Source organism: Mytilus galloprovincialis, chromosome 12 (genome assembly GCF_965363235.1).
Source record: "Mytilus galloprovincialis chromosome 12, xbMytGall1.hap1.1, whole genome shotgun sequence".
In the NCBI taxonomy this organism is placed as follows: Eukaryota; Metazoa; Mollusca; class Bivalvia; order Mytilida; family Mytilidae; genus Mytilus; species Mytilus galloprovincialis.
This window is the reverse complement of record NC_134849.1, coordinates 25344876-25372340: the sequence shown is the minus strand read 5'-3', so window position 1 is coordinate 25372340 and position 27465 is coordinate 25344876. Positions and strand designations below refer to the sequence as shown.

Here is a 27465-nt window from a genome sequence, read left to right as displayed (position 1 = left end):
AGGTTAAGGGCCGGACAAATGTATCCGAAAGAAATCTGTTATATTCTGACGAAGAACAAAGCAGAATATATGTTATTTGAATATTTCAAATATAAAATAAGAAGATGTGTTGTGGTATGGTCATTTCCTTCATTCAAAATGAATACCATAGACGTTGGTCGATAAGACGCCGTTAGTAAAACAAAACTGTTAGTATCTGTTCTCAAGTAGCTCAACTACAAAGCTTATCGTTTTCAAAATTCACATGCAAGCAATTCACAATTTGTACTATATTTATCATCTGAATAATCAACATCCTCACATAAATGCTTGAGATGTTTTTCTGAACAATGTGCTCAATTACAAAAACGTAAACAAAAATCTATATTGTTGAAGTATTTTCGTTTGATAGCGAGGCTGTGAATAGTTCCACAGCTTAACAAGTATTAAATAGATACCTGAGACGAGTGTTCCAGGTGTTCACCTGTGTTTTAATTGAATGTTCTTTGACTGTTTTAACTGAAGTGTACTGAAGTTAACAGACAAGAAGTAGGTCTAACGGGGGAACAGACAAGAAGTAGGTCTAACGGGGATCCTTTATTTCTGTATTTTTTAACATTGTAGTTTAATTTTCTGTATTCTTCATATCTAGCACCATATAATTCTTTATTATTTTTTTTGCCATTTATTCTGCACTTATAATTTATCATTCTCTGTTCTGTAGACCCTATTCCGACCCGTGTCTACTAAGAAGTATCCACCTAAACTTTAGTTTTTCATAACTTAATGGTAGCGGGCTCATTGATACAAGATATTTTTGGGACGAGGTTAGAGTCAAAACTGTGCGTTACAGATGTATAACTTCTCGAAAGGAAATGTTGTTAAGATCTATATATTTTGCTATGCTTATTTTAAAAAAAGTTTTAAAGAGGTATAGGAAGATGTGTTATGAGCATGGTTCAAAGATATGAGCTGCGTTGAATAGAAATCGACCTTATGCAAATGTACGTTTACATGTTCAGCTATATGACTTTGAATGATTTTGGTACATTAAAATACGAAATTAAAAGGTGAATATTGGTCAATTGTTAAGTGTTCTTAAACTAGTTATAACAAATCAGTTTTCAAACAATTATATACTTCCCAATGAGATTTTTGTCAACCCAAATGGGGTAAATAGATGTATTGATACTAATTTGCATAAGGTCGATTTCTATCCGACGCAGCTCATATATTAAATCTTGTGATTTTTTTGTGCGCGTAGATAAACATTGACAGACGTAATTGCCTAACAAATATTTATTACATTTAAAAAATTTAAATGCAAAGATATAAAATAAGTAATAATAGATGTTGAAATATATAATTACAAAAAAATTAAAATACCGAAATACGATAAAAATGCAAAGATATAAACAAGGATGACTTCAAAATAAGCAGCAATAAAACTGTAATAGCTGTTTATATAAATAATTAAACGTATTTGATAATCAATTTTGTACTCTACCCTTGATGTTTGCAGTGGTATTTATACATACGAGAGTACACGCTGATAAAATAGAAATAAAACAAATTCCACATATCATGCATGTTAAATTTGTGAAAATAGAATAGAACGATATTATACATTTGGAAACTAATTTGTTTGCTCTTTATTATCCTTGCTCATTAATTGTCCAAGATCATTATAATGATGTTCTGTATTTGTCTCTGTAAAAGAGATGGCTCTGTTTGCTGTGGCTCTTTATTTTTGTCCTTTTTGATATACCATAGAAGTCACAGACACTTTGTCAGTGCGTCGTTGATCAATTGATATTGTATTATTAGTTATCAGATGGGAACATAAGTAGTTATAAAAGTAGTAGAAATTATCTACAATAATCATAAACATAAGCATCAAAGTTTATTGTCTATAACAAATTGTTTCGTGTTGGGTGATGACCACTTTATTTTCCAAGATGATTTGTACCAAAAATATAGATATACAGTGAGACCTGTTTAAACTGAACCTCTTCGGGACTAAACATTTTGTTCGGTGTTATCAGGTGTAAAACGCATACAAATTGATATGGCGGCGCTTAAGAACATGTTTGTTTTATACAGGTTTTCGGTTTATGCAGGATTCGGTTAAGCCAGGTTTCACTGTTACAATAGTTAATTATGTTATGATATTATATGAGTACAGGTTGGTGATGTGAATTCGTTATATACATAACATCTTATTACATACTTACTTTGATCTTGGGATACGCGGAGAAAGTTACTGTAAAAAATCCATTCCCTAGCTTTTTCGCAGTATATGTTACTGAATTTTATATTTGTATGCCATAGTTTGTATCTTGATATGATAATTATATATAATTACTGAAAATGCAAACACCATGAAATAAATTTGAAAATTAGAACAGAACTTAGTCTTAATTTGTAAAAATAACAACACCCAGCAATCGCTAAGACAACAATAATCGAAGCTAAATGTATGTCCCTATTCATCATAGACCCTTTTCCCCTTATCACTTAGATATTCTTTTTCTAAATTCACTTAGAATGTCGTATTATTCGAAATGAAGGTGGTATATGAGTCTAAAATAAAAATGATAGAATATGTTCATACTTTGCCAAAACGTAGTATCTATTGATATTTGTTCAAATATATAATAAAAATGATAGGTCACCGCACATTTTCTCAACCTACAGGTAGTGACAAAATGACACATTTTGTATGGATTATACAGACGTTACGCACGTTATTGCGTCAATGCCGTGTATTCAACAAGTCCACACTAATAAACAGCTTTTCTATAAAATCATATCAGTTAGGCCAACTAAAATTAATTAGTAGATTTTCATCCAAATTTTTGAAAAAAATGGGGCGGGTGGGAGGATTTTATTTTTAAAATTTTATTTCATATGAAACCCTCGTCATGAGTTTTTCATACCGCGGGGTATATGCTAGTGGGAAACAAGCTTGTATAATGTATATACATGCTGTATAAGGAATCCTACACTATTTTTGAAACTCTTAAATAAAAGTCCCTGATTGGCAACCACTGTTATACATGCAATTGCCGCTTTAGAAACCTATTTATAGTAGACATCAAAAATAAGAGAAATGCTCTCTTCAGTCTTCAGTTAGACTACTAGTATACCTACACCACATTTATTTTGCTTGATAAGCAATGGTTTGTAGTCGACATAAAATCAATTAAATGTTTTGGTACAATTGTATGCAACACAAGTATTACGAGTACAGAATAAAATGTAAACTCAGTGTTGAAAGAAATTATGATGTAAAACATGAACTTAACCAAAAAATTAGTTGTGGCTTAATGACTAAATTGATGGTAGGGACAGTAATAAAGGGTGTTTGCTGTTTGTCAACAAAAACAAAAGCCATGGGTGAATAGAAGGGCTTGTTTAATTAAAATGCGTGTTTTTCCAATATACGGTCATAATTCAAACTAGTTCGTGCTTGTCTCAATTTCTTTAATCCAGTCATGTTTTTGTACCAATTTGTTCTACGATTCTTGCGCTTTGGATATCATTCACAGTCCAAATTTCCTGACACAAAGTCATTGTATTAATAAAGAAAAAAAACACGATTTTCGATTCACTTGTGACTACCGGTGACTACCGCAATTTGCGTTCAAGGACAAGGCGTTTTACTCGTAACTCGAATATTTCATGCCCTTTTCGTTATCAATCTCTATTCTCGGTAGATGATGTTGTCATCAAAGAGCAGCAGAATATTTCGACTTAATCATTTTCGATGGGATTACTCCGGCGAAAAAATACAAAAAAGGAATTTGAAACAGGAAGTTTCGAATGAAACGAAATTATCGATGGTTCCTGGTAACGGACATGACCAAAATCCGGAAATCGTATTTTTGTTAAATAAAAAAAATCGGGGCGGGACGATTTCAGAGGGGCGGGCGGGGATGAAAATCTAGCAATTAATTTTAATTGGCCTTAAGATATATAAAACTTTATCCATAGACTAGACAGGTAAATACTATTTCGAAAAAAAGTGCAAATTGTTTTATCATACTTTACTATAGTCTAAAATATGGACAACATATTGACAAAACGTCAAAAATATGCGTGTCAGACGTAACAGACTTTACGCATAATAACTTTAGCAGAGGTGTTTGTGTTCTTCAAAACAGTGTTATATCCGCGAAAATTCGAATGAATGATATGTTTTATATATAAAGTATTACAATATTACTGAATATGCGTTCCTGTAACGATCAACGCTAGTTTTTGGTAAAAACAAATAGTTGTCATTATGGTCAGATTTTGGAAAATGTTAAGTTATCAAAATTTATAGGTTTTAAAATATAAGATTATATGATATTTCGTTTGTGTAAATTATGCTCACAAAAGTACATTCATATACCATATCAGAATCGAGTTTTTGCAGCACTCACACTTCATATAAAAATGAAACGGCTTCTGGCAAATGTCTTGCAAGATGTCCAATCTCGGATTTTGACGCTTTTTACAAATAAATTGGCATTTGCGACGCTATTCATTGAAAAATTAGATCAGTTGCATGCTACATAGTGCTTTTCCGTACTTGTGCTTTAACTTTGCAAAACAGCTACATAGTTTTTAATAATTTGCGTAGTCAAAATGACTTCGTTTTCATAGAAATCAAATGTCTTGCAAGTTTGTCCACTGGACGATTTTCATACGTTTTCAACGTTGTCTATTCGGGGTACGCTATTTATGGTGGATCATCTGTATATTTCCTCAGACAGAATTTTCTTGATGGTCAGATACTATCAATAAGACCACAAAGTATTTAAAAAAAATCCGATGACTGGGGTTGTTCGTTTAGATGAGGTTCTTAAGTTGTGAAAAAGTTAGTATCATGAGAGGATAAAAAAATCCTCTTTTTCAAATTTTCAAATTTGGGAAGCGTAACACTTCGATTTTTTTTTTGTTTCTCTGCAATAAGATTCATATGTATAGAACTTGAAAGTGAAAATGAAATAGGGCCTAAAGCGTGCCATTGGCTATATACCTCTCCACATCATACACAGCTTGTAAATATATGAGATGAATTATAATTAACCTTTTATTTCTGACAATCGTTTCATTTCTTAATCTAATAGTACCGCTATTAGTAAATTGAGTTTTATAAGCAAGACCCGTTTAACTTGTAATTCCCGAAAAACTTTTTATAGTAAAGCAAAATATATATCTTCCTCCTTTTCGGATCTAAATGGGGAAACATTGCATAGTATTACGTTTTATGTCAATTGGTCTCTGGTAGAGATTTGTCTCATTGGCACTCATCATACCGTATATATCTTCTCATTTCATATAGATTTATGCATTACCCAAATACGATATATTTTGTTTGTTACTTTCAGTGGGAAATATTTCATGCATATTCAGTACAACTAATCATTAAGAAGTATCCATATTGATATGCAAAACAAAAATTACAAGCGAAATAAAAAAACTTGTCCCAAATAATCATTAATCACCGTAAAACGTAAGAAATTGACGTTACCATTTGAGACGCAATATCGTGCTTAACGTCACAGGAAAAAACACCATTGTGTGATTAGAAACTAAACAAAATGAAAGAACTGTAAAATAAATCAGGATAAGATAGCTTTCAGACATTGCTTTGAGAATATATAAAAAAAAAAGATAGACATTCGTTTTTTCGGGATAAAATACAAAATAGGAAAATTCCATGTAGATTCCTTCAGAAAATGCACTGTTTGAGAGTTACCTCCCCTTAAAATGCCACTTTAAAATCATTAAATAACAACCAAAAATAATCTACACTTGTAAAAATATTAATTTTTTCTAATTTATATTCTTATAAATTGATTCTTTTAAATGAAAATTAACATACGATATCTGCATTCCTGCATTAAATTTTGCTAACTTGATTGAAAATCTGCACCTTAGATTATCTGTTTTTTACAATCCAGGATGGCGAAAGACACCAATACCCTGATATGAATTGCACTTTATCATTTCTGTCTTCAATGACCTTCAACTTTGTATTTGATTTGGCCTTCCAACTGTTTTGATTCGAGTGCAACTTACGAGTTTCATGTTGACGAAATGCGCGGCTGTCAAACGTAATTACAAACCTGGTATCCTTTTTGTGTGTGTTCACTAGCGGTCTTTGTTTCCTTTTACCCCGGTCGACGTTCAGCGTCAACTTCTGAAGATATTGTTCACTTGTTTTTGTCCGTGGTATGCATTTAATATTTGCCACTGGACGTAAATCATCTAACAATCAATCAATCAAAGATCAAACGAAAAGAAAAATTCGAATCCATGGACAAAATTTTTAATAAAAAGCTAGTGAATTATCTGTAAACTATTAAAGGCATTGGTTATTTGTTTTTGTGTGGTTCTGAATAAACATGAACTACTTGCCACTGGAGGGAATTTAATTCAGCCCAAATGAAAAAAAAAAAGATCTTATCCATGCAAGGATGATTTCTACAAAAAAGTTACTGGGTAATAGATACAATATTGAATGTATTGCTGATTTGTCAGATTTGTGTCCTTAATATGCATGAAATATTTGCCACTTGACTTAAATCAAACAACAATCAACCAATCAAAGACCAAACGAAAAAAAAAAATCGAATCCATGCAAAGATTTATTTATAAAAAGCGGCTGGGTTGTTGGTAAAATTATCATATGTTTGAAAAACACGCTAATTATTGTGCTATGTGTGCAACGTACACTAGCATGTTAAACCACACGAAAAGAACGGATAGAATCTATGCAAAGATTTATTTACAAAAAGCTGCTGGGTTGTTGAAAAAATTATCATATTTTTCAAAAACATCCTAATTATTGTGCTATGTATGCTACGTTAATAGCATGTTATAAACCTGGATAAGATATATGTGCATTATCATGCACCCCACGGCCAGAGATACCTGTCTGTTGGTAATCAGCATTACAGATAATTAACAAGGATAATTTCATACATTCTCGTTGTAATTATCTTACTTTTCTATGTAGAGAACCTGGCTTCAGAACTAAAGAAAAAAGATACAGAGATAAAGTCGTTACAGTCTGAAGTTACGTCACTGAAGAAAACGGTAGAAATTAAGGAGAGTGATTTCCGTAGAAAGGAATTGGAATTATTACGTGACCTTGACTATGCACAAGAGAAAAGTGATGTAAGTTTTGAAATACAGTCAAACCTGTTTTAAGAGACCACATAAGGGAGAGCAAAAATGTGGCCTCTTAAGACAGGTGGTCTTTTAATACAGGTTCAATTTATATGAATTGTACTACAGCTACAGAGGTATCTAAAATTGGTGGTCTTTTAACACAGGTTTTTGCTCAATACAAGTGATCTCCTAAGCAGGTTTGACTGTTTGGTGAAACGTAAATTTGTTCAAGTTCTGCTATTTAATTGAAATTATGATAACGTATTTTAAATATTTCTTGCCTCTTGCATTTTCATTGATCAATTTGATTATTTTATATTTTATCTATTCACGATAAACGCTTTAGACTTGTTTCACCTTTTCGTCTTCATAATTAAAGAAAAATGGCGTCCCTCCTGAACAAACTTAGAATCGAAAATGCATTTATATACATTTCATTGCTTTTATTGCACTCAAACCTTGTTCTTATTTTACAATGTTACATTAAACATTGTTGCTTTTTAAATATTCAATTATCTTGTCAATTTCATCTTTATTTTTTGAGAGAAATCTGAGTTTTCAAATAGCACTGTGAATGAATTTGCAGCTTGCAACATCAAACGCAATAAGGAAAACTGGTATGATATTATGTGTTTTCGGAATTAAAAAGATTAACCAAAATTTTCTCTTGATCCAATCGTGTGCAAATTGAGTCTTGTGCTCATAAACTTATGAAAAAACAAGAATGTGTCCCCAGTACACGGATGCCCCACTCGCACTATCATTTTCTATGTTCAGTGGACCGTGAAATTGGGGTCAGAACTCTAATTTGACATTAAAATTAGAAAGATCATATAATAAGGAACATATATACTAAGTTTCAAGTTGATTGGACTTCAACTTCATCAAAAACTACCTCGACCAAAAACTTTAACCTGAAGCGGGACGAACGAACGGACGGACGAACGAACGAACGAACGAACGAACGAACGGAGCCACAGACCAGAAAACATAATGCCCCTCTACTATCGTAGGTGGGGCATAAAAAATCTTTTAATATCATAATGATTGCTGGCAGTAAAGAGGCATTAGCTGTCAAATTCATGTTCACTGATTTGACCCAAATTCATGTTCACTGATTTGACCCAAATTCATGTTCACTAATTTGACCCAAATTCATGTTCACTGATTTGACCCAAATTCATGTTCACTGATTTGACCCAAATTCTCATATTTGAATTATGATGTACTACAACGTATATCCAAACTATAAAAAGTCAAAAAAGAAACAAACAATTAACAATACATGGATACGTTATAATAATATATCAGCATTTCTAACTGTATTTTCTCCTAGACGCCATATAATTATCCATAGAGATTATCGCTGAAGGATTCTAATTGTCATATATAGACAATAATAGTGCATTGACTTGACAAATCAACGATATAAGGATGAGGCTTAGAAACGGGGAAATGCGAGGCTCTGCCGAGCATTTTCGCCGTTTCGGGCCTCATCCTTATATCTTCTTCTTGGTTCCCTTGTTTATTTGTTAAATGTTCAATTTCTTGACTTTTTAAATGAAATAACATGCTGACAACATTCTCTACACATGCGTAACCAATTTTAAATATAGGTCAATTAGTTGGATTCAACTGAGTTGGAATAATTAACTTGCAAGCAAGTTGTTAAGTTTTTTTTTGGTGAAGTTAACCCAATTTGACCCCTCATTATTTTCTTTTGTACTTGTTTGAAAAAAAAATCACATATTTTCATTGTTTTTCTAATTTCTACCGAATATCCCTTCAATGTCCTTCGGACAATTAAATGCATATACAAGACGAGAATATGGTTATATGATATGAATATAATGACTGATTTCTATACTTGACTTACACGATAAAAGCTTGATAATTAAGGAGCGATACCAAGTCCGCATGGAGACATGTCACTATACTCGTACCCACACCGATTAGTTATGTTTTTTGGGAAAGACGGCTTCAAGTCGCCAATCCCCTATGTGGTTGATCAGAGTGACATCCCCTCACGTCATTCATTTTGTTTTAATAGTGTGGAAAACACCCCAACAAATCTTACTGAGATTGATGAGAAGGCGACACAATGAATAGATTGACTTTAAACACTTTTTTTATATATACATTTCCCTTCTGTTTCTCGCGAAATTATCGTAACTTGAGCTCTCCTTTACAATATTTACGTTTATTTTACAATCCGGAAAAATCAGTATGACGAGATATTCTAAATATATCCAACCTACATTATATTTTATAGTGACGTCACTGTTGGAATACCACACTACGTACAAGCAGGGATATCATTCACTGGTTATTTGAATCATTCTCAGAGTTCGTGTACTAATTAAACTAGAGGCTCTCAAGAACCTGTGTCGCTAACCTTGGTCTATGTGCATATTAAACAATGGACACAGATAAATTTATGACAAAATTGTGTTTTGGTGATCATGATGTGTTTGCAGATCTTACATTACTGGACATTCTTCTTGCTACAATTATCTCTATCTATAATGAACTTGGCCCAGTAATTACAGTGGAAAATATATTCTAAAAATTTACAAAAATTTACAAAAATTGTTAAAAATTGACTATAAAGGGCAATAACTCCTTAATGGGTCAACTGACCATTTTGGTCATGTTGACTTATTTGTAGATCTTACTTTGCTGAACATTATTGCTGTTTACAGTTCATCTCTATCTATAATAGTTTAAACATATTTATTTATAGTGGATTGGGAAACAAGTTTTGCAACTTAAATATTCAAGATAATAAGCAAAAACTGCAAAATTTCCTTAAAATTACCAATTCAGGGGCAGCAACCCAACAACGGGCTGTCCGATTTGTCTGAAAATTTCAAGGCAGATAGATCTTGACCTAATAGATTATTTTACCCCATGTCAGATTTGCTCTAAATGCTTTGGTTTTATAATTATAAGCCAAAATCTACATTTTACCCCTATGTTCTATTTTTAGCCATGGCGGCCATCTTGGTTGGTTGGCAGGGTCACACCACACATTTTTTAAACTAACTACCCCAATGATGATTGTGGCCAAGTTTGGATTAATTTGGCCAAGTAGTTTCAGAGGAGAAGATTTTTGTAAAAGATTACTAAGATTTACGAAAAATGGTTAAAAATTGACTATAAAGGGCAATAACTCCTAAAGGGGTCAACTGACAATTTCGGTCATGTTGACTTATTTGTAAATCTTACTTTGCTGAACATTATTGCTGTTTACAGTTTATCCCTATCTATAATAATATTTAAGATAATAACCAAAAACAGTAAAATTTCCTTAAAATTACCAATTTAGGGGCAGCAACCCAACAACGGGTTGTCCGAATCATCTGAAAATTTCAGGGCAGATAGATCTTGACCTGATAAACAATTTTACCCAGTCAGAGTTGCTTTAAATGCTTTGGTTTTTGAGTTATAAGCCAAAAACTGCATTTTACCCCTATGTTCTATTTTTAGCCATGGCGGCCATCTTGGTTGGTTGGCCGGGTCACGCCACACATTTTTTAAACTAGATACCCCAATGATAATTGTGGCCAAGTTTTTGGTTAAATTTGGCCAAGTAGTTTCAGAGGAGAAGATTTTTGTAAAAGTTAACGACGACGGACGACGACGTCGGACGCCGGACTCCAAGTGATGGGAAAAGCTCACTTGGCCCTTTGGGCCAGGTGAGCTAAAAATGGTATTTGTTAAATTTAAACATAATTATGTAGATGATTCAAACATCAACATGCAATGCTTTAATTTGTAGGTCAACTTCTAACTTTCAAAGTAATCAAAGGTCGTGGGGATACATGAGATTGGGGAGAGAAACGATTTTTTTCATTTTTTCTGTAAAATTCTGTTTTTAAAACTTTCCTCCAATACAGGAGCACCTCAATTGATGAGTAATTATGAGTAAACAATTGCCGTCTTTCCCCTCAGAGCTATTCAGCTCTTTGATTTAATCAAAAATCTTACATGCGACGTGATAAACAGATAAACAATTAATACCAATTTTCAAGTCTCTGGTTTGACCCGGCAGGGGAGTGAGCCCACGACCTCCTGTCCTTGAGCCGAGCACAAATACGATTCCATAAGACAAAAAGGCAGTTTTAATTCTTTTGACTTATTTACAATTTGAGTTTTTGGCTAAGTTTATGCATCGATTAATTTAGAAAATAGAATTGCATAAACCAAAGGCAATTTGCAACATTAAGGTAGTTTAGGGATATACCGCCATCTTGAATTGTACGATCACAGAAAATGATCGGTCTTTGCCCAAATCTGCAAATTTGGAGACCGATTTTCAATTTATTGGTTACACTGTTTATTTATATGAAGAAAATTTAGTTATTCATTCATTACCGCTTTTTGTTTTTAAAAATACCAAATATTTGTGCTTATAGAATTGATTTTTCAAATAAGCCATTTAAGGGGAGATCACTGTTAAGTCATTTTTTTGTAATATTCATTTGACGTGTCTTCGTACTTATACATCCCGTCATTATGTTGTTGTGCTATCGTACATTTTTGCAATCTTGTCTTTCTTTTTTTCTAATGTCCATTGTCTATATACCTTTTTGTATTTTTCTTGTTGACTTTTCGACTGTCATACAAGAGGTTTAGCTAGCGATAAAACCAGGTTGATTCAACCCTTTTCTACATAAGAAAATGCCTGTACCAATTAAGTCAGGAATATGACAGTTGTTATCAATTCGTTTGATATGTTTTAGCTTTTGACTTTTCTATTTGATTAGGGTCTTTCCGTTTTGAATTTTTTATCGGAGTTCGTTTTTTTGTTTAATTGTTATTTTACTTTTTGGTATGCGTGATTGACGGAACAAAGTAAAAAGTAAATCTGTGATCTTGATTTAAATGCTAGATCATTATTAACTTATAAGAAGAAAACCTGTATGATGTTGGGCGTCCTTTGCAACTTGAACATTCTGAAATATTTGACATAATCTTAATGAAATCAGCTTTAGTAAGGTGTATCTCTGTAGCTGGTTTTCATAGTTCTATGAAAATCTGTCTCATATATATCATGATTTTATATTTTCCAAATCAAATAATTTGGACCATTTCCAATTCAAATTTGTCTATAACAACAGAAGAGAATGAAATACGATACCCAACTTGGATCTTATTTCACTTGTACGTCTTATGCCCTCAGTGTAACGGAGGGGACATTAAGTTTTACCCTTGTCCGTCTGTGCATCCGTCCGTCCGTCCGTATGTTCCAAAATTGGTTTCCGTCGTTCTTTTACTTTAGTTTGCCTCAACAAATGTTATGAATCTTATACATTATGCTTATTACAATAAAACACAAATCAAGTTTGAATATTGGTTGCGTCACTTTAACCGTTCTAGAGTTATGCCCCTTTACAAATGGAAAAAAAAATGCTGAATTTTTCATTTCCGTTCTCTAGCTTAAAATTTTGCCTCAACCAAATTTTATGATACTTATACACAATACTTATTACCACAAAACTCAGATCAAGTACACTTTTACGCACTTCAGTTATGTCCCTTTATAACTTATATATATATGATATGCAAGTAGGGGCATCACATGTGTCCCATTAACACATTCCCCATTTTTTTTCATAGAGAGTTTGCTTAAGGTTATTGATTGAAAAAAGGTATATATTAAATATAGGAAACATACGCATTTTCTGTCTACTTATAAGGTCTTTTAAAAAGGTCAGTTAGAATCATCCCTGATATTCCCTGATCTACAACGTGTATAGTATTACTCAAGAATTGAATGCTTCTTTTGGTAACTTCATTGTGGTGTTAAAAAAAAAATGACCAAAGAACATTTTATATGAAGCGCGAAAACGCTTCATTCTAAAAATGTGCGCACGGTCAACGCTTTTACAACCCTATGAAGTTACAAAAAGAAGCATTCAATGCTTATAATTACATTTTTTTCAGCTAGAATCATGAAAACACGATTTTTATCACGTTTTTGTTTAATTTACCTGTGTACTTTATTGTGGGACCTCGTGTCATCATGAATGATACATTTTATTGTGTAATGCAATTGCTTAAGAAATAACGCGAGACTGCAGTGGTAGCCAATCAGAATAACGTATTATAATGAAACATAAATCTAATGCAATTATTTTCAGATATACAAGTTTAGTCGCCAGTGTTACTAGTCTATTGCTTGTCATAGAAGTTTTAGGTTAAGTTTAGGAATTTGAAACACGAGGTACCGTTAATTTTTTGGCTGCCAGATGAGTGATACTTTATCGTACATAACATATTGTTTTGAAAGAGCTTTTATACATATACATGCATTAATTTTTAACTAAGTATGTAAGAAGACTTCGTACCAAGTGTACATTTTGAATGTTAACATGTTGTTTTGAAGAGAGCTTATATACATTTGCATGCATTAATTTTTTAACAAAGTATGTAAGAAGACATCGTACCGAGTGTACATTTGAAAAATTTATGCTAACATGTTCAAAAATCAAGAATCTGAGTTAATGTGACTTGTGTTTGACGGGGACATGACTTCTTCTATTTCCGAATACGGGAGTAGAGTCCTAGGTAGGAGTGTAAAACTTCCCGGACTTACGGGAACATGGATGTGATTGGACGTATATTGAAATGTATAGTATGTAATGCATTCCTTACAGGAGAATCTTACCTCGTCAGCACATCTAGGTTCACTCCATGGCCCGCCATTAATCATACTAAAAAATCATTGAGGTCTGAAAGGGTTCTAAAAATGCAGAAAAAATGCCGGCTGGAATCCGCCACCCTTTCAGTTTGAGCCCAATATAATTCACCTATCTCTATGAAAAATGTTGAATCTGCAACACGAATACTAACTTCCTGTGTGTCATTTTTTACAGGTGTTAAGTAACCTCTTGGATATTGTCAAGGATCGAGCAGACGCCGCAGAAGCAGAATTAGAACGCCTTGCGGAAGAAAGTAGATCTACTAGTGCAGCATCAGAAAATAGTGCACGAACTGTCAGTGTATTAAGTGACATCAGTTTCGGAAGTGACGAAGTTTTCGTAGAAGGTGCATCACGGGAAAGTTCAGCGCCTGGTTCCCCGGAGTCAGCGAGCAGAAGAAAAGTAATACATAAAGACTGGGAGGTAATATCTGATGTTTATTACAATTAACAAAAATATCATAACCAAGGCTAATTATTTCCTTATCTCTTTGCTAGTAGTAACTTGTCATCAGAATTGAAGGTCAAAAGGAATTAATTGGTCAAATTGGCTTACCAATCACAAGTGAAAAAGTTTCGCTCACCAATTACAAGTACAAATTTTGGCTTACCAATCAAAAGTACAAATTTTGACTACATTACCAATCATAAATACAAACTTACTAGGTTCACCAATCATAAGTTTAAATTTTGGCTTTCCAATCATAAGTACAAATTTTGGCTTTCCAATCATAAGTACAAATTTTGGCTTACCAATCGTAAGTACAAACTTTGGCGTACCAATCATAAGAACATATTTGGGCTTACCAAACATAAGTTCTAATTTTGGCTTACAAATCATAAGTACAGATTTTGGCTGACCAATCACAAGCACAAATTTTAGCTTACCAATCATAAAAACAGATTTTGACTTTACTTACAACTCATGAGTACACATTTTGGCCAGAGGAGTATCATGTTAAAAAGGTCTTGTAGCATGTACTACTGAAAGATGAAACAGTCTCCCGCATTTGTTGCATTCGTTAAATTTCTCATTTAAATGCCACACTGCGATAGGAATAATTTGCCATTTGAAATGTTTTATGTTTATGGGTTGTGGAAAGGCTAGGTATACTGAGTGACTGTTCTAGTTATCGATGAGATTAAATCACAGAGACACTGATTTTGTCGGACGATTGTATCAGGTCATTCCGTCAACACCAGCCTGTTTTGTGTTCCGCATTGATAGTCCACCGATATGGATCTATAGGGCCTATCTTTATTTCCAGTCTTCAACTACTATAGATTCAAAGTTTTTACGTGCATAACATTATTTGGGGTTTGTTTGATATTGCTTTGTCCAGCATATAATATTATTATGATAAAGGATAATAGAGAACAAATGTTCATTATTTTTGTTTTGCATTGCAATTTTTATCGAAATAGTTTTTGGGGATTGCATATGATAATGATGTCCTGCAGCCATTTTGATGACGATACAGTTAATGTATTCCTCCATACAGCCGTCTATATTAAAGCATAAGAAGGAATTATTGCATAGAAGTACTTTGGATACCTTGCGCTTGCATTCCGTAACATCGTGAATCTTTGACATTGAGTTAATATCTTTAATTGCATTTTTTTGTACATTTTTTCGCTGCAATATAAAACTATTCCGATATAAAATAATGATTGCCAATCGGATTTTAATTGTACGTTGTTCCTACGTATTGTTATTACGCTACTGTTGAAATATAGTTGAGTGAACACCTATTGTAACCCCACATGCCAATTCTAAATGTTCAGCCATATGTTCAAATGTCTGTTCCAAGTCAAGAACATTTCAGTGGATGTCTTTTGTTGCTGTTTGAGGGAGCTACTTTTTAATTTTTATGGAGGGCTAGGATGCATTTTTTTAAGTTGTAGTCTCTGTCCTGCCTTTTTATTATTAACTCGATTCGGTCCTGCCTTTTTTATTAGTTAAATATCCTCACTTTTTTGTTACATAAATTGTCATTCTGACTATTTTTGGCAAAGTTGCTCATCTTGCCATTTTATTTTATTTTACTCGTCCTGCCTATCTTTTCCAATTACATACTAGCCCCTACCCCCGTATCCTTAAAATCAAATGGTAGCTCTCTAATCACTTTCTAAATGGCCAGTTTGTACATGTAAGCAGTAAGTTACTACATGACACATGGCAATCAGTTTCTGTTAGTTATATATAGATTATACCTGTTAAATAAATGTTTGTATATCGGATACAGATTTGAGTGAATAGGAAAACCTCTTTAAATTTCAATGGTACACTATGTCTAAATTTCTGAAACGTTTGTGTAGCTATGACTGGGCATCATACAGGATAATCTGTATTACTTAATTGAATGTATAGTAAACATATATTACACAATGATTTTTTTTTTTTGTTCTTTTGTGGATCACTGATGAGTCTTTTGTAGACAAAACGCGCGTCTGGCGCAAATACAAAATCTCTATTCTAGTATCTATGATGAGTTTATTATTAAGTATCTTAAAGGAAAAATCTCACTACTAAATGAGTAAATAAAAACCGAAAAACAACAATACTACATGTATTTGTTTGTACTATGGATAAAAACCTTGTAATTACAAGCTGGAGCCTGTTATTCAGTGGTTACCGTTGTTGTACATCACATTTGTTTACTTTTATCATTTTGTACTTAAAAATTGTTGGTTTTCTCATTTGAATTGTTGTACATTATGTCATGAATGTATCTATTATAGCTTTCTTTCATGACGGTTTCGATTTTGCTCATTGTTAATTGAAGGCGGGACGGTGATCTAAAGTTTCAAACATCTATATCATTAGGGTTATGGTGGATAGTTGACTCATCGGAAATCATGCCACATCTTCTTATCTTAGCTCACCTGGTCTATAGTAGTAAATAAATTATTATCATCACTTTGCGTCCGTCGTCTGTTAACTTAAAAACGTCGTTTCTTTTGAAACTGCGAGGGAAATTTGATTCAAACTTTTCAGAATCTAAAGGACTATGGAATAACAAATTTTACCGAACTTGTTTCATGTTTGCTTTTTATTTTGAAAATCATGAAAAGATCGAGTGAAATTTTAAAAAGAGAGAAAGAATACATACAAGACAAATTGCCAAACTCGAAAGTCGACTCTTTCTTGATGTTATTGCCCATTTTTTTTTATACCAAAACGTTAAAAGTATACTAGATACATTGTAGATAGATACTGAAAATATCATAAGTTATCAGCAAGACAAGGTCTACAAATTATACCAACATATTAGACTTAATCACCAGTAAACTCCGTATTTGAATTCTTGCTCTTTTATGATTTTTTTTACCAATTTGGGGTTTTGTCTACTATTTTAAAGACTATGAAAGATTAAAAAGACTACAAAATGATTTGCATAGTAATTTTGCTTAAATCTTTAGTTGACTCGGTAAAGTAGTGATTGCTTATGAATGACAATTATTTTTTTTTCTCTTTTTTGTTTTTGAGCTAAAACTAATGAAGATGGAAAACAAATAAGCAGACAAAAATGATCGCAAATGCAAGATCAACAAAAACGTGATTATTCTCTAGAGTTCTATTTTAGTCTACAATGTTGGAGAATGTCAAAGCACAGATTGGTTTACTTTTACAAATTGTGACTTGGATGGAGATCTGTCTCATTGGCAATTATACCACATCTTCTTATATCTATATACATAAGCTTACGTTAGGGACACATGATCTTAAGAGCCTCTAGTTATATACATATTGTGACTTGGATGGATAGTTGTATCATTGGCAATCATACCACATCTTCTCATATCTATCTACATTAGCCTAGGTTAGGGACACATGATGTTAAGAGCCTCTAGTTATATACATGTTTACCTTAAGATTCATTGACAAATGGCGTTAATCACGTGTATTAACGTGGCGCTGTCAGTGCCATCGATCACTTCCTAGTACAGTGCTACAGTAATGAGCAAAACAGACCTCCGCCATAACCTCGTGTCTATACCCATCAAATATCACTTTTCTTCACTAATGATTGATTTTTAATGTGCCATTCAACATAACACTGTTACCGTAAATACAAGATAAAAAAGATATAATGTTAAAAGAAGTACGTAGATCCCAAATGCCAATCAAAATCGTTTAACTGTTTGATAATATTAGGATTCTGGTTAATTGTTAGATTAATACTGGTACATGTATATTAACTTAAGACTTTGCGGTTGGAAATTTACGAATCTTGTGAAGGCTATTTCATATATTTTCTAGATAAAATGTGGTTAATCCTTATAATTTTCAATCCAAACAGTTTTACTTTTTTTTTAATATCCTGTATTATAATGCAAACTTTGGTTTATAAAGAACGGGTTTACAAATCATTATTACAGATTTTGGCTTACCAGTCATCAGCACAAATGTTAGCTTACCAGTCATGAAAACAGATTTTGGCTTTACTTACAAATCATGAGTACACATTTTGGCCAGAGGAGTACCGTGTTAAAAAAAAGTCTTATAGCATGTACGACAGAAAGATGACACTTTTTTCCGCATTTGTTGCATTTCATAAAATTTAGTAAGAACTTGGAAACTTTGTGATGCCAGAATGAACGATTCAGAATGTAGTCTTGACAATATTGCGTACACACAAACTGTACAAGCATCTTTCTATTGTACACAAGCTTATATAATACACAAGCATATGACAAGTTAGAGCAACATGTAGGAGGAAAGAATATTACATCAAGGATATAAAACCTAAGTACCTGTCATGTTTTGGTACACATTGGTGTTGATGGAATTCCTTGTTCAATTATAAATTGACTTACAGGCTGTCGCGTAAAGTAGTGTTCTGTTTCCCGCCTTGCTGAACAGCAAGGTCTTTAACCGATATACGAGCACCTGCACTATTGCACAAATGAAAATCATTGGTACGTTTTTAAGAAATATTTTCGTGTACTATGGGATTAGTCGTTTTTTAAAGGAATTTATTGGTGTATAAAAATCGACCAATTTACTCACAAACAAATAAAGGTTATAACTAAATTACCAATGGCAAAATCATATATTGCAGTTTTAAATAGTCAAGAGTGCCTGTATAAAGCTAGACATTTTGCGTCATTTTACCATTTTCCCACTTTAACGTATTCTTCCGGATTTTGCCAGTGGATTTGAGTTTTTGATTCTTTAAAGTATTTTGGATTACAGCACATCTGTTATTCGTATTTATAGTCTTTAAAAAATGACATTGTATTATCACTAATCTCCATTGTAAACAACTATTTCCGTATGTATGAAAAGATATTGCATGACGGAAGTGAGATTTCTTGGATAAAAGTCAGATTGTACTTTAAAGGTGAATAGATTACTTGAAGTCTACGCATAGCAGATGTCAGTTTCGGCTGATAGATTAAGATTAGTAGTTGATTATTGATTGCCAATTAACAAATGTTTTCTTGTTTGTTTCATGTGGTAGTTATCTAAGGTCAGTAGGGGTATATTCTATGATGTTTTAATGACGGGTTATTGCGTTACAACGTAGTATGTAATACTGAGAAATTATAGGATACGTTTCTCGTTCTACAGAAAATATGTCACAGACTGTACTAACATAAAAGTTATATTTACAGGGACAATTTCGTAAGAGAATCCATTGCCTCGAAAGAATACTGGCAGAAGAGCGTCAAAAACTGGCAGCATCAGAGAAGAAACTAGCTTTAGTTTCCACGGAAACGCTTTCTACAGCAATGTCTGACGACGCTAAACTTCATGAAAGAGAAAAAGAAATCCTTCATAGTGATGTGAGTATGACTCTTGAACATAATTTACATCATGTTTACATCGGATATTACTGTTAAACCAAGATATCATAAATTTTAACAAATGGATGTATAGGCCAAGCTGTTATTTACATAATTTCATGTTTCGATGTATCCCTTCTTCAATGATGTATCCCTTCTTCATTCGGTTGATTAATTGTTGTTCTCTTCTTTATATTATTTGATGGCATCGTTTTTCTGGTCGTCCTGGAAATGCATAAAATTTTAGCCATGGACATTAAGCAACCAGCAGTCAGTCGGGCAAAAATTTGTCTTACCTGATGATTTGAATCAATCAAGGCCAAAAACAAAGGCGAGCATACATAATGACGTCACATAGGAAGAACAAATCGTTTTGCATAAGACTGTCTGTAATTCGTCCAAAATGATAAGAGAAAAATATTCCGTCATCAAATCTCGTGTTATACGATATGTTTACCCTTTCGACAGTTATTTCTTTTAAAATGTTAAAAGCGCTCAGCGAACTGTCTCGAGTGGATTAAATATCGTTTAACACTTGATGAAGTAGCAGAACTTATATTTCTCTAATTATTTCCCGGTGGTTCGTTTGATCTCAGTTGTTCATTAGTCAAAATTCAATAATGACGTCAAATGTTCTACCTTTCGGCCTTGAAATTCCCTATTGGAAAAAAATAAGACAATGCTTCATAACGTCACTTAGAAAAAAAGACGATCGTGTTGCCGATCATTGAAAAAGAAGTAAAAGATTTACCTACGTATCTGTTATGACTTCACCGCCGCATGTAGTGTCATACGAAGTCAACTACCCCTTAAATGTGTTACATAATCTAAAAATAAATGTCTCGACAGAATAAATATCATTTTATGATCAGTGCTGTTTTATAATATATTCAACACACTTAATGAATGTAAAAGATACAAGTCACTATGTTGTAAATTGAACGGGACGAAAGATACCATAAGTCGGAAATAATTTTACAACGTCAGTTGACAGCTGTAGTGCCATTGGAATAGAACCCACTGTAGTTTTACTTATTGTAAAAGTGAAGAAATTATTTACATCTTTTATATACTTAATTTATAAAACGTGCTCGTGGTCTAAGATCTGATAGACTGTGTCGTTTTCATTATTCGAGACAGTTTTATTCAGTTTGGATTGGCACGACGAGTAATTCAGATATCGGTGAAATGACGTATTATTTTGACGCATCTGGTGGTCTCGCTCCACTAGGGATTTTTAGTGATTCCTTAGTTTTCCCACCCCGCTTTATTGGTTCAATTATCAGTGGGTTGTGTAGTTTACAACATTATTTTATAAATAAAGGCAACAGTAGTATACCGCTGTTCAAACTCATAAATCCATGGACAAAAAACAAAATCGGGGTAACAAACTAAAACTGAGGAAAACGTATTAAATATAAGAGGAGAACAACGACACAACACTACAATGTAACACACACAAAACGGACCAAGCATAAGAAAAAATCCCCCGAGAATAACAAATATAACTTATAAACGTTGCGACGTTTCTATTACTGAATTCGGCTTTTCAATAGAAAGATGTAAATGATATTGAAGGGAGCCGAAAGTAAAGTGACAAATCATCTTATATATAACAAAACGCAAAAAAAATACAAACTGTAAACAAAACACACAAAAGACTGATCAACACGAATCCTACCAAAATCTGGTGTGATATCAGCATGACAGACGCTTACTCTTGTCTTACTATTATATTTAAAGTCATTGTCATTCTGACTGCCTATTCTCACATTGTATTTTACATTACATCGGCATATAACTTCGTGTACTCCTTACAACAAATAAACTCATCATAGATACCAGGATCAAAATTTTATATTTACGCTAGACGCGCGTTTCGTCTAAAAAGAGACTCATCAGTGACGCTCGGATCAAAAAATGTTTAAAAGTCCAAATAGAGTACAAAATTGAAGAGCATTGAGGACCAAACATTCCTAAAAGTGTTGCCAAATACAGCTAAAGTTATCCTTACAACAAAATTAGTTTTATTTACCTGGGTACGTTATTTTGTTTAACGGCATTTTGTCCTGGTGGTATTTGTCTTTCTGGTTTTGTTTTACATCTGACTCCCCTATATATAAACAAACATGGAGATACATATAGATTCTACCACTGCATCGAGTGTGATACGATATTTATCCACTCTAGACAGTTAAATTTTCAAATTTAAAAGGTGAGGCTCGCCGAACGTTTTAAATATTTAAAATTTAACTGTCGAGAGTGGATAAATATCGTATTACACGAGAATTGGTGATGGAATCTATTTCTCTAATGATTTTCAAACAATACGCAGGCAAACTTATTCCTTATTTGCGACTGATCTGCAAAAAGATGTATTCTTTCTATGTGACGTCATCATACATGGTCACCTTTTTCATGCCGTCACAATAGGAAATTCAGAGAGGAAAACTAGAACATTCGACGTCATAATCGGATTTTTACCAATGAAGAACTAAGATCAAACGAATCACACGTTGATTAATTTTTTTTATACAATGGTTACGGAAAGGGATACATTAGCGAGGAATAAGAGAAATAGATATAAAAAGGTGTGTTCTAATTGCAAATAAGACAACTATCCATTAGAGACTAAACAGCGATGCTTTAAGAAACAATAGTGTATTGTTCTGCTGTCAACAATGAGCTAACCCATATATTGTAGTTAAAAGACTCCAACACGACAAAATGTAAAACAATTCAAACGAGAAAACAAACACAAACCAACGACCGGATTCATGAAAAAGCAACAAAAGATTTACTATATTTATATGTTATAGCTGCAAGAAACAAAGAAACATTTGAGGATAGCAAGCGATCAAATCCATGGGCTAAAGGAAAGAATTGGGTCACTAGAAGATGAAAATAGCAAACTGAAGAATTCATTTTGGGAAAATCAGGTATAAATCTACTTACTAAAGAATATTTACATGTAATATGAATTAAGATCTAATTAATCCACATGAAGTCAATCAAAATAAGATAGACTCTTTGAATTTGTTACCAAACTATAGAATATATCTTCATCGTTACTTTCTTGTGTGGTCTGTTTTACTTTTAATTCGTTTCAATTCATAAGACGTATTATCTCTTAGACGACTAATTGATTTCATAGAATGAGGGTAAATGTGAATGAGAGATGATTTCATTAAATTAGCATTAACCAACAAAAACATCAACTCGTTTGATATTGGAGTTTACATAACATATCTTTTTATTCACATATCTTGAAATAAAGATGTACATGTTAAGAGTACAAAGAAATTTAGACAATTTGAGTTCAGAAGAAACGCGAGTAATTACCAAAGAGGCAATCATAATTAATCGAGTCCAATAAAAACAGACAACACGATGTTGAAATAGAAAGCAGAAAAAAAGACCAAAAAACAAAACAATAAAGAACTAAAGACTGCGCAGAAGACTAAAGATTTGCAAACAAGAATCCCACTAAAACAGATGGTGAACGCTGCTGCTTCAGAAGGGTAATCCGTTCCTGCTGCAATCGTGTAAACAGTGATATTGCTTTGATCATAGTTGACAATTGCAAATAAGTCAATCAGAGGAAACTCTTCCTATAATGTACCTGTCTGTCTTATTGATGTTGTTATTGTAAACCATATTGTAATTTTAACTTACATATTTCTTATAACAATAATAATGGTCACTCAACAGTTTACATAATTTCTTACCCAAACCTTCTATTTTACATTGTAAAATTATTCCTTTGAGCTCGAACATTTGTTGTGTGACGGGATTGCTTCCCTTAGAAAGACTTAGTAGATACTTAGTCAGCGGTAAGCGGTTGAGCTAAGGAAGTTCTTCTTTAGCTGAGTCGGTTAGCGCGCTGCCTTGTAACACAGAGGTACCGGGTTCGAGTCCTGGTGGAGACAAGCAATTTTGTAATGAAATTCGTGCTCTCCGGTTACAGTTGTAAAGACAATGGTTTGTCGTGGTCTTTGCTTGTTATTACTGGTATGATATATGTAAATGTGTGTTGTCGAATTTCAACTTGTATGTCTTCTATGAATTTGTGGGTCTTTTTTCGTACTTCATGGTCCTTTTTTCGAACATTTATTTTGGTAATTTTCACTGAATGTTTTAGATGATAAGACCAATATTGTAAAAATAATATTCAAAAGTCCGCGTACAAAAATCAGTTAGCCCTTTGATGAAATTTGTAATTTACTGAGTATTCTAATGACAGAAGTGTCTGCAATAAACACTACCATTGATAATTCAAACTAAGGCTAACAGTAGTATGGGTTGTTCTAAAATTCACCGATGAGTCTTTATACGAAACATGCGTCTGGCGTAAAAAAAGTATAAGCCTGATATCTTTGATGATTTTTTGTTTAATTTTTTGAAACTAGCAGTAGTATTGTATTTACTTACCTTAAACACAACAAACAAACTGTTTAACTAACTTTCCTCATGTCCTTTCTAGCCTACATTAGAAGATGACGACAGGACCCTCTCTGGAAGTATCGATACTGTCTTGTCAGTCGGAACACCCTCTGGTAGCATCGATACAGTCTTGTCCGTTGGATCATCAGTGTGTATTAGTATTTGATATCATTTTGAATAAAGTTTTCCTAAAATATTTCCGTCTCAGTTATTTTATTTTATTTTATATGATAGTTTTGTCCTTTTGTTAAAATAACCCTGATATGCTTCGTGAACCAACTACCAAAAAACCAATCGTTTTTTTATTAAATTTTTTGGATAGGTTTGCTTTATGGTGACCAGTTGAAACATTTTCAAAACTTGATGATTGATTGAGAAATATTGACAAACAAATATTATTGTGTATTCTAAACCATTAAAAAGTCGTTTAGGTTCATGTAGTACATTAGAAATTCAAAAAGAATCCGTCTGGAAGAAAATCCGTTTATTTTTAAATAAAGCAGTGAAACAATTAAAAACACGATTTTTCTATAGCATGATACTGTATTGTTGTATGTTTATTATTTCTCTGCGAGTGCATGTCCTAAAGGTATTTTAGTGTAAGATCATATAATCAACTTTCAGTATATCAATACTATATTTTCTGTGACTAACCTTTCGTACTCTTTTAATTGGATATTATTTAAAGAATGTTTTGTATTTTCCCAGTAAGCCATTAATGTAGAGTTTGCAGTTTTATCTCAATTGAAAACCTTCTCCTAGAACAAAATAGCAGTACAATCAGTTATAACAATATTTCTATTAATCGAAAGTTGTACAATGTGAGGATCATAGAAATTAATCACATAATAAAATATTAGCATGCATGACATTAAGCAACTGTTTTATATCCATGGTAAATTACAATTCATTGTGAATAACTATAAAACAAATATAAGCTGGTATCTATGATGGGTTTATCTATAATAGGATATTAATTGTAAAATTATTCATTAATATATGCATTAAAAGCATTGGTTATTGTTTTTCGTTTAGTAAAATCATATTTTTAATTCCATAAAATGTGCAAAAGTAAAATCTTATTTCAAATTTCATATAAATGTCAAATAATGTGCCAAAGTTAAATCATATTTCAAATTTTATATATTATGGCAAATTATTATATGCAGATGTTTATAATGCATAATCGTTGTTAATCCAAAATATATTCGTCTAAGTTGAATATGCAATAGCAAATTATGATCCTTACAGGAACGTTTACACGAAGATGTAGGGGACAGTGACCAATACATTGACACAATCGTCGAAAACGAGGCTAGTGAAAAAGAAGATATAGAATATTTCCGGAAAAGAGTTGCAAGTCTTGAGGCTAGATTAGAAGAGGTATGTGGCGTAACATCACGTGTGGTAGTGTCAGATCGAATGAACACAGTTGTCCTGTGCAATATTCCGGGTTAAGGTGACATTGGAATAAAAAAAAAACTTGATTCGACCAACCTGAATTGAAAATTTAGTGTTAAATTGTTGTTTTAGCTAGGACATTTTCAAACTAGATTTAAAAGGTTCTCTGTATATTTGAATAATGTTATAAAATAAATCTTTATTATATTTTCAATTTTGTATAAAAGTGGCCAAACAAAATGCACAATTATACGTTGTTCCTGCCTTGTTTTAGTTTTTAGGAAGAATATTTGAAACATGAATCCATTTTGCGATTGATTTTTAGAGTATTTATAAAATTTAAAAAACCTTTTACCAATACGAAAACAAGATGTTGTATGATTTCCAAAGGAGACAACAACACACCAGAGACAAATTGATTAATAAGAAAGTAACTATAGGTTTAATAAATTGTCATGTTAAACTTGGCCATGTGGAGTATCCTTTTTATGTTGATAGAAGCTTTAAAATCACAATGATTCATCTTCTCTGCCTTGTGAATGTCATAGTATAGTTTTTTGTTACTTTAGTGGAGATGCGGAAGATAGATTTAAAACAGATATCAAAACTCACTGCTTGAACTATTTTGATCTGAGCGTCACCGATGAGTCTTATGAAGACGAAACGCGCGTCTGGTGTATTAAATGATAAGCCTGGTACCTTCGATAACTATTGATACCAAACTAACAACGCCATGACAAACAAAAACGAAAAAAGATCTAACGATAAACAACAGTATGCAAAATACAACATAAATAGATTGTCATCATTGATCAACACGAACCTTACAAAAAAGCGGTAGTGATCTTTGATGCGTCTAGACTTAAACTGATGTCCAATCCCGACGTGACAATTGATTGTGTCATAAATTAATGTTCTTTTGATTTTGATGCTTTTGATTACATTTCATGTGTTGACTTTCTAAATGTTAAACTCGAGCATATCAGGTGAATGACACATCACAGACAGATATAACGTTGTGTCGTTGTTCTCCTCTTATATTTGATGCGTTTCTCCCTGTTTTAGTTTGTAACCCGGATTTGTTTTCTTTCTCAATCGATTTATGAGATTTGAACATCGGTATACTGCTGTTGACTTTATTTGTTTATTTCAAAACGCGCTAATTTGGTGTATAGAATTAATTGTGTTTGTTTTTGACTTTGAGACAATTAGCGTATCTTTAAGATGAGAAGTAAGGTAGACATGAAGGTATAGTACAAAATTTTACATGCAGTTATTTATTTAAATGATATACACTTCCACGCATTTGTTCTCGTCTTGAATGCGATTTTTTTTTGGTTTGCTTTTATCTAAACACTAGAATACTTAAAATGGATACATCAGTAAACGACAACTGCGTCTTATTTAGATATTATTACAAAGGTTGGTGACAATGAGAAACGACAGGTGTCTACTTCTAATATGAAAAATAGATATTTATCCCCCCCGAACGTGAACTACCGAATTAGACTTAAATTCGGTTGTGTTCTAACATGATCAATTCGACATTTTACATATGGAGCAGGATCTCCTTACCCCTGGCGGAGGACCCGAGATGACCTCCAGTTTTTGGTTGGCGACGTGTTGCTTAGTCTTCAATTTGTGTGTTGTGTTTTGTTTACTGTTGTATGCATGTTGGTCTTTATCTGTTTAAGCCATGGCGTAGTGGGTTTATTGTTGACTTGGGACATTTTGCTTCTCTCTTAAAATAATGATAAATGGTGAGAATATGTTTAATTAGGCTACACAATTCATTTACACGTTTAACTGATTATAATCCACCATTTTTTCTGTATTTAAATGTCCTGTACCATGTCAAGATAATGGCAGTTGTTATCGAGTAGTTCGTTTATATGTGGTTTGACGTTTGGTTTTGGTGCATTCAGTGGTCCTGTTGTTTCTTTGTTATTCTCTTATAGTTGATGCGTTTCCCT

At 32.8% G+C, this 27465-nt stretch overlaps 1 protein-coding gene across 2 annotated transcripts in view; it reads left to right on the top strand.

The window, feature by feature from the left end:
* LOC143055001 (uncharacterized) overlaps positions 1 to 27465 on the top strand; it is a 109052-nt gene that overhangs the window by 56932 nt on the left and 24655 nt on the right. For both annotated transcript variants that reach the window (XM_076228115.1, XM_076228114.1), the window contains exons 4-9: positions 6995 to 7155; positions 14031 to 14279; positions 19478 to 19648; positions 22468 to 22587; positions 24132 to 24239; positions 25343 to 25474. In XM_076228115.1, the coding sequence (XP_076084230.1) occupies positions 6995 to 7155; positions 14031 to 14279; positions 19478 to 19648; positions 22468 to 22587; positions 24132 to 24239; positions 25343 to 25474 (941 nt within the window). The remainder of the gene's footprint in view (positions 1 to 6994; positions 7156 to 14030; positions 14280 to 19477; positions 19649 to 22467; positions 22588 to 24131; positions 24240 to 25342; positions 25475 to 27465) is intronic.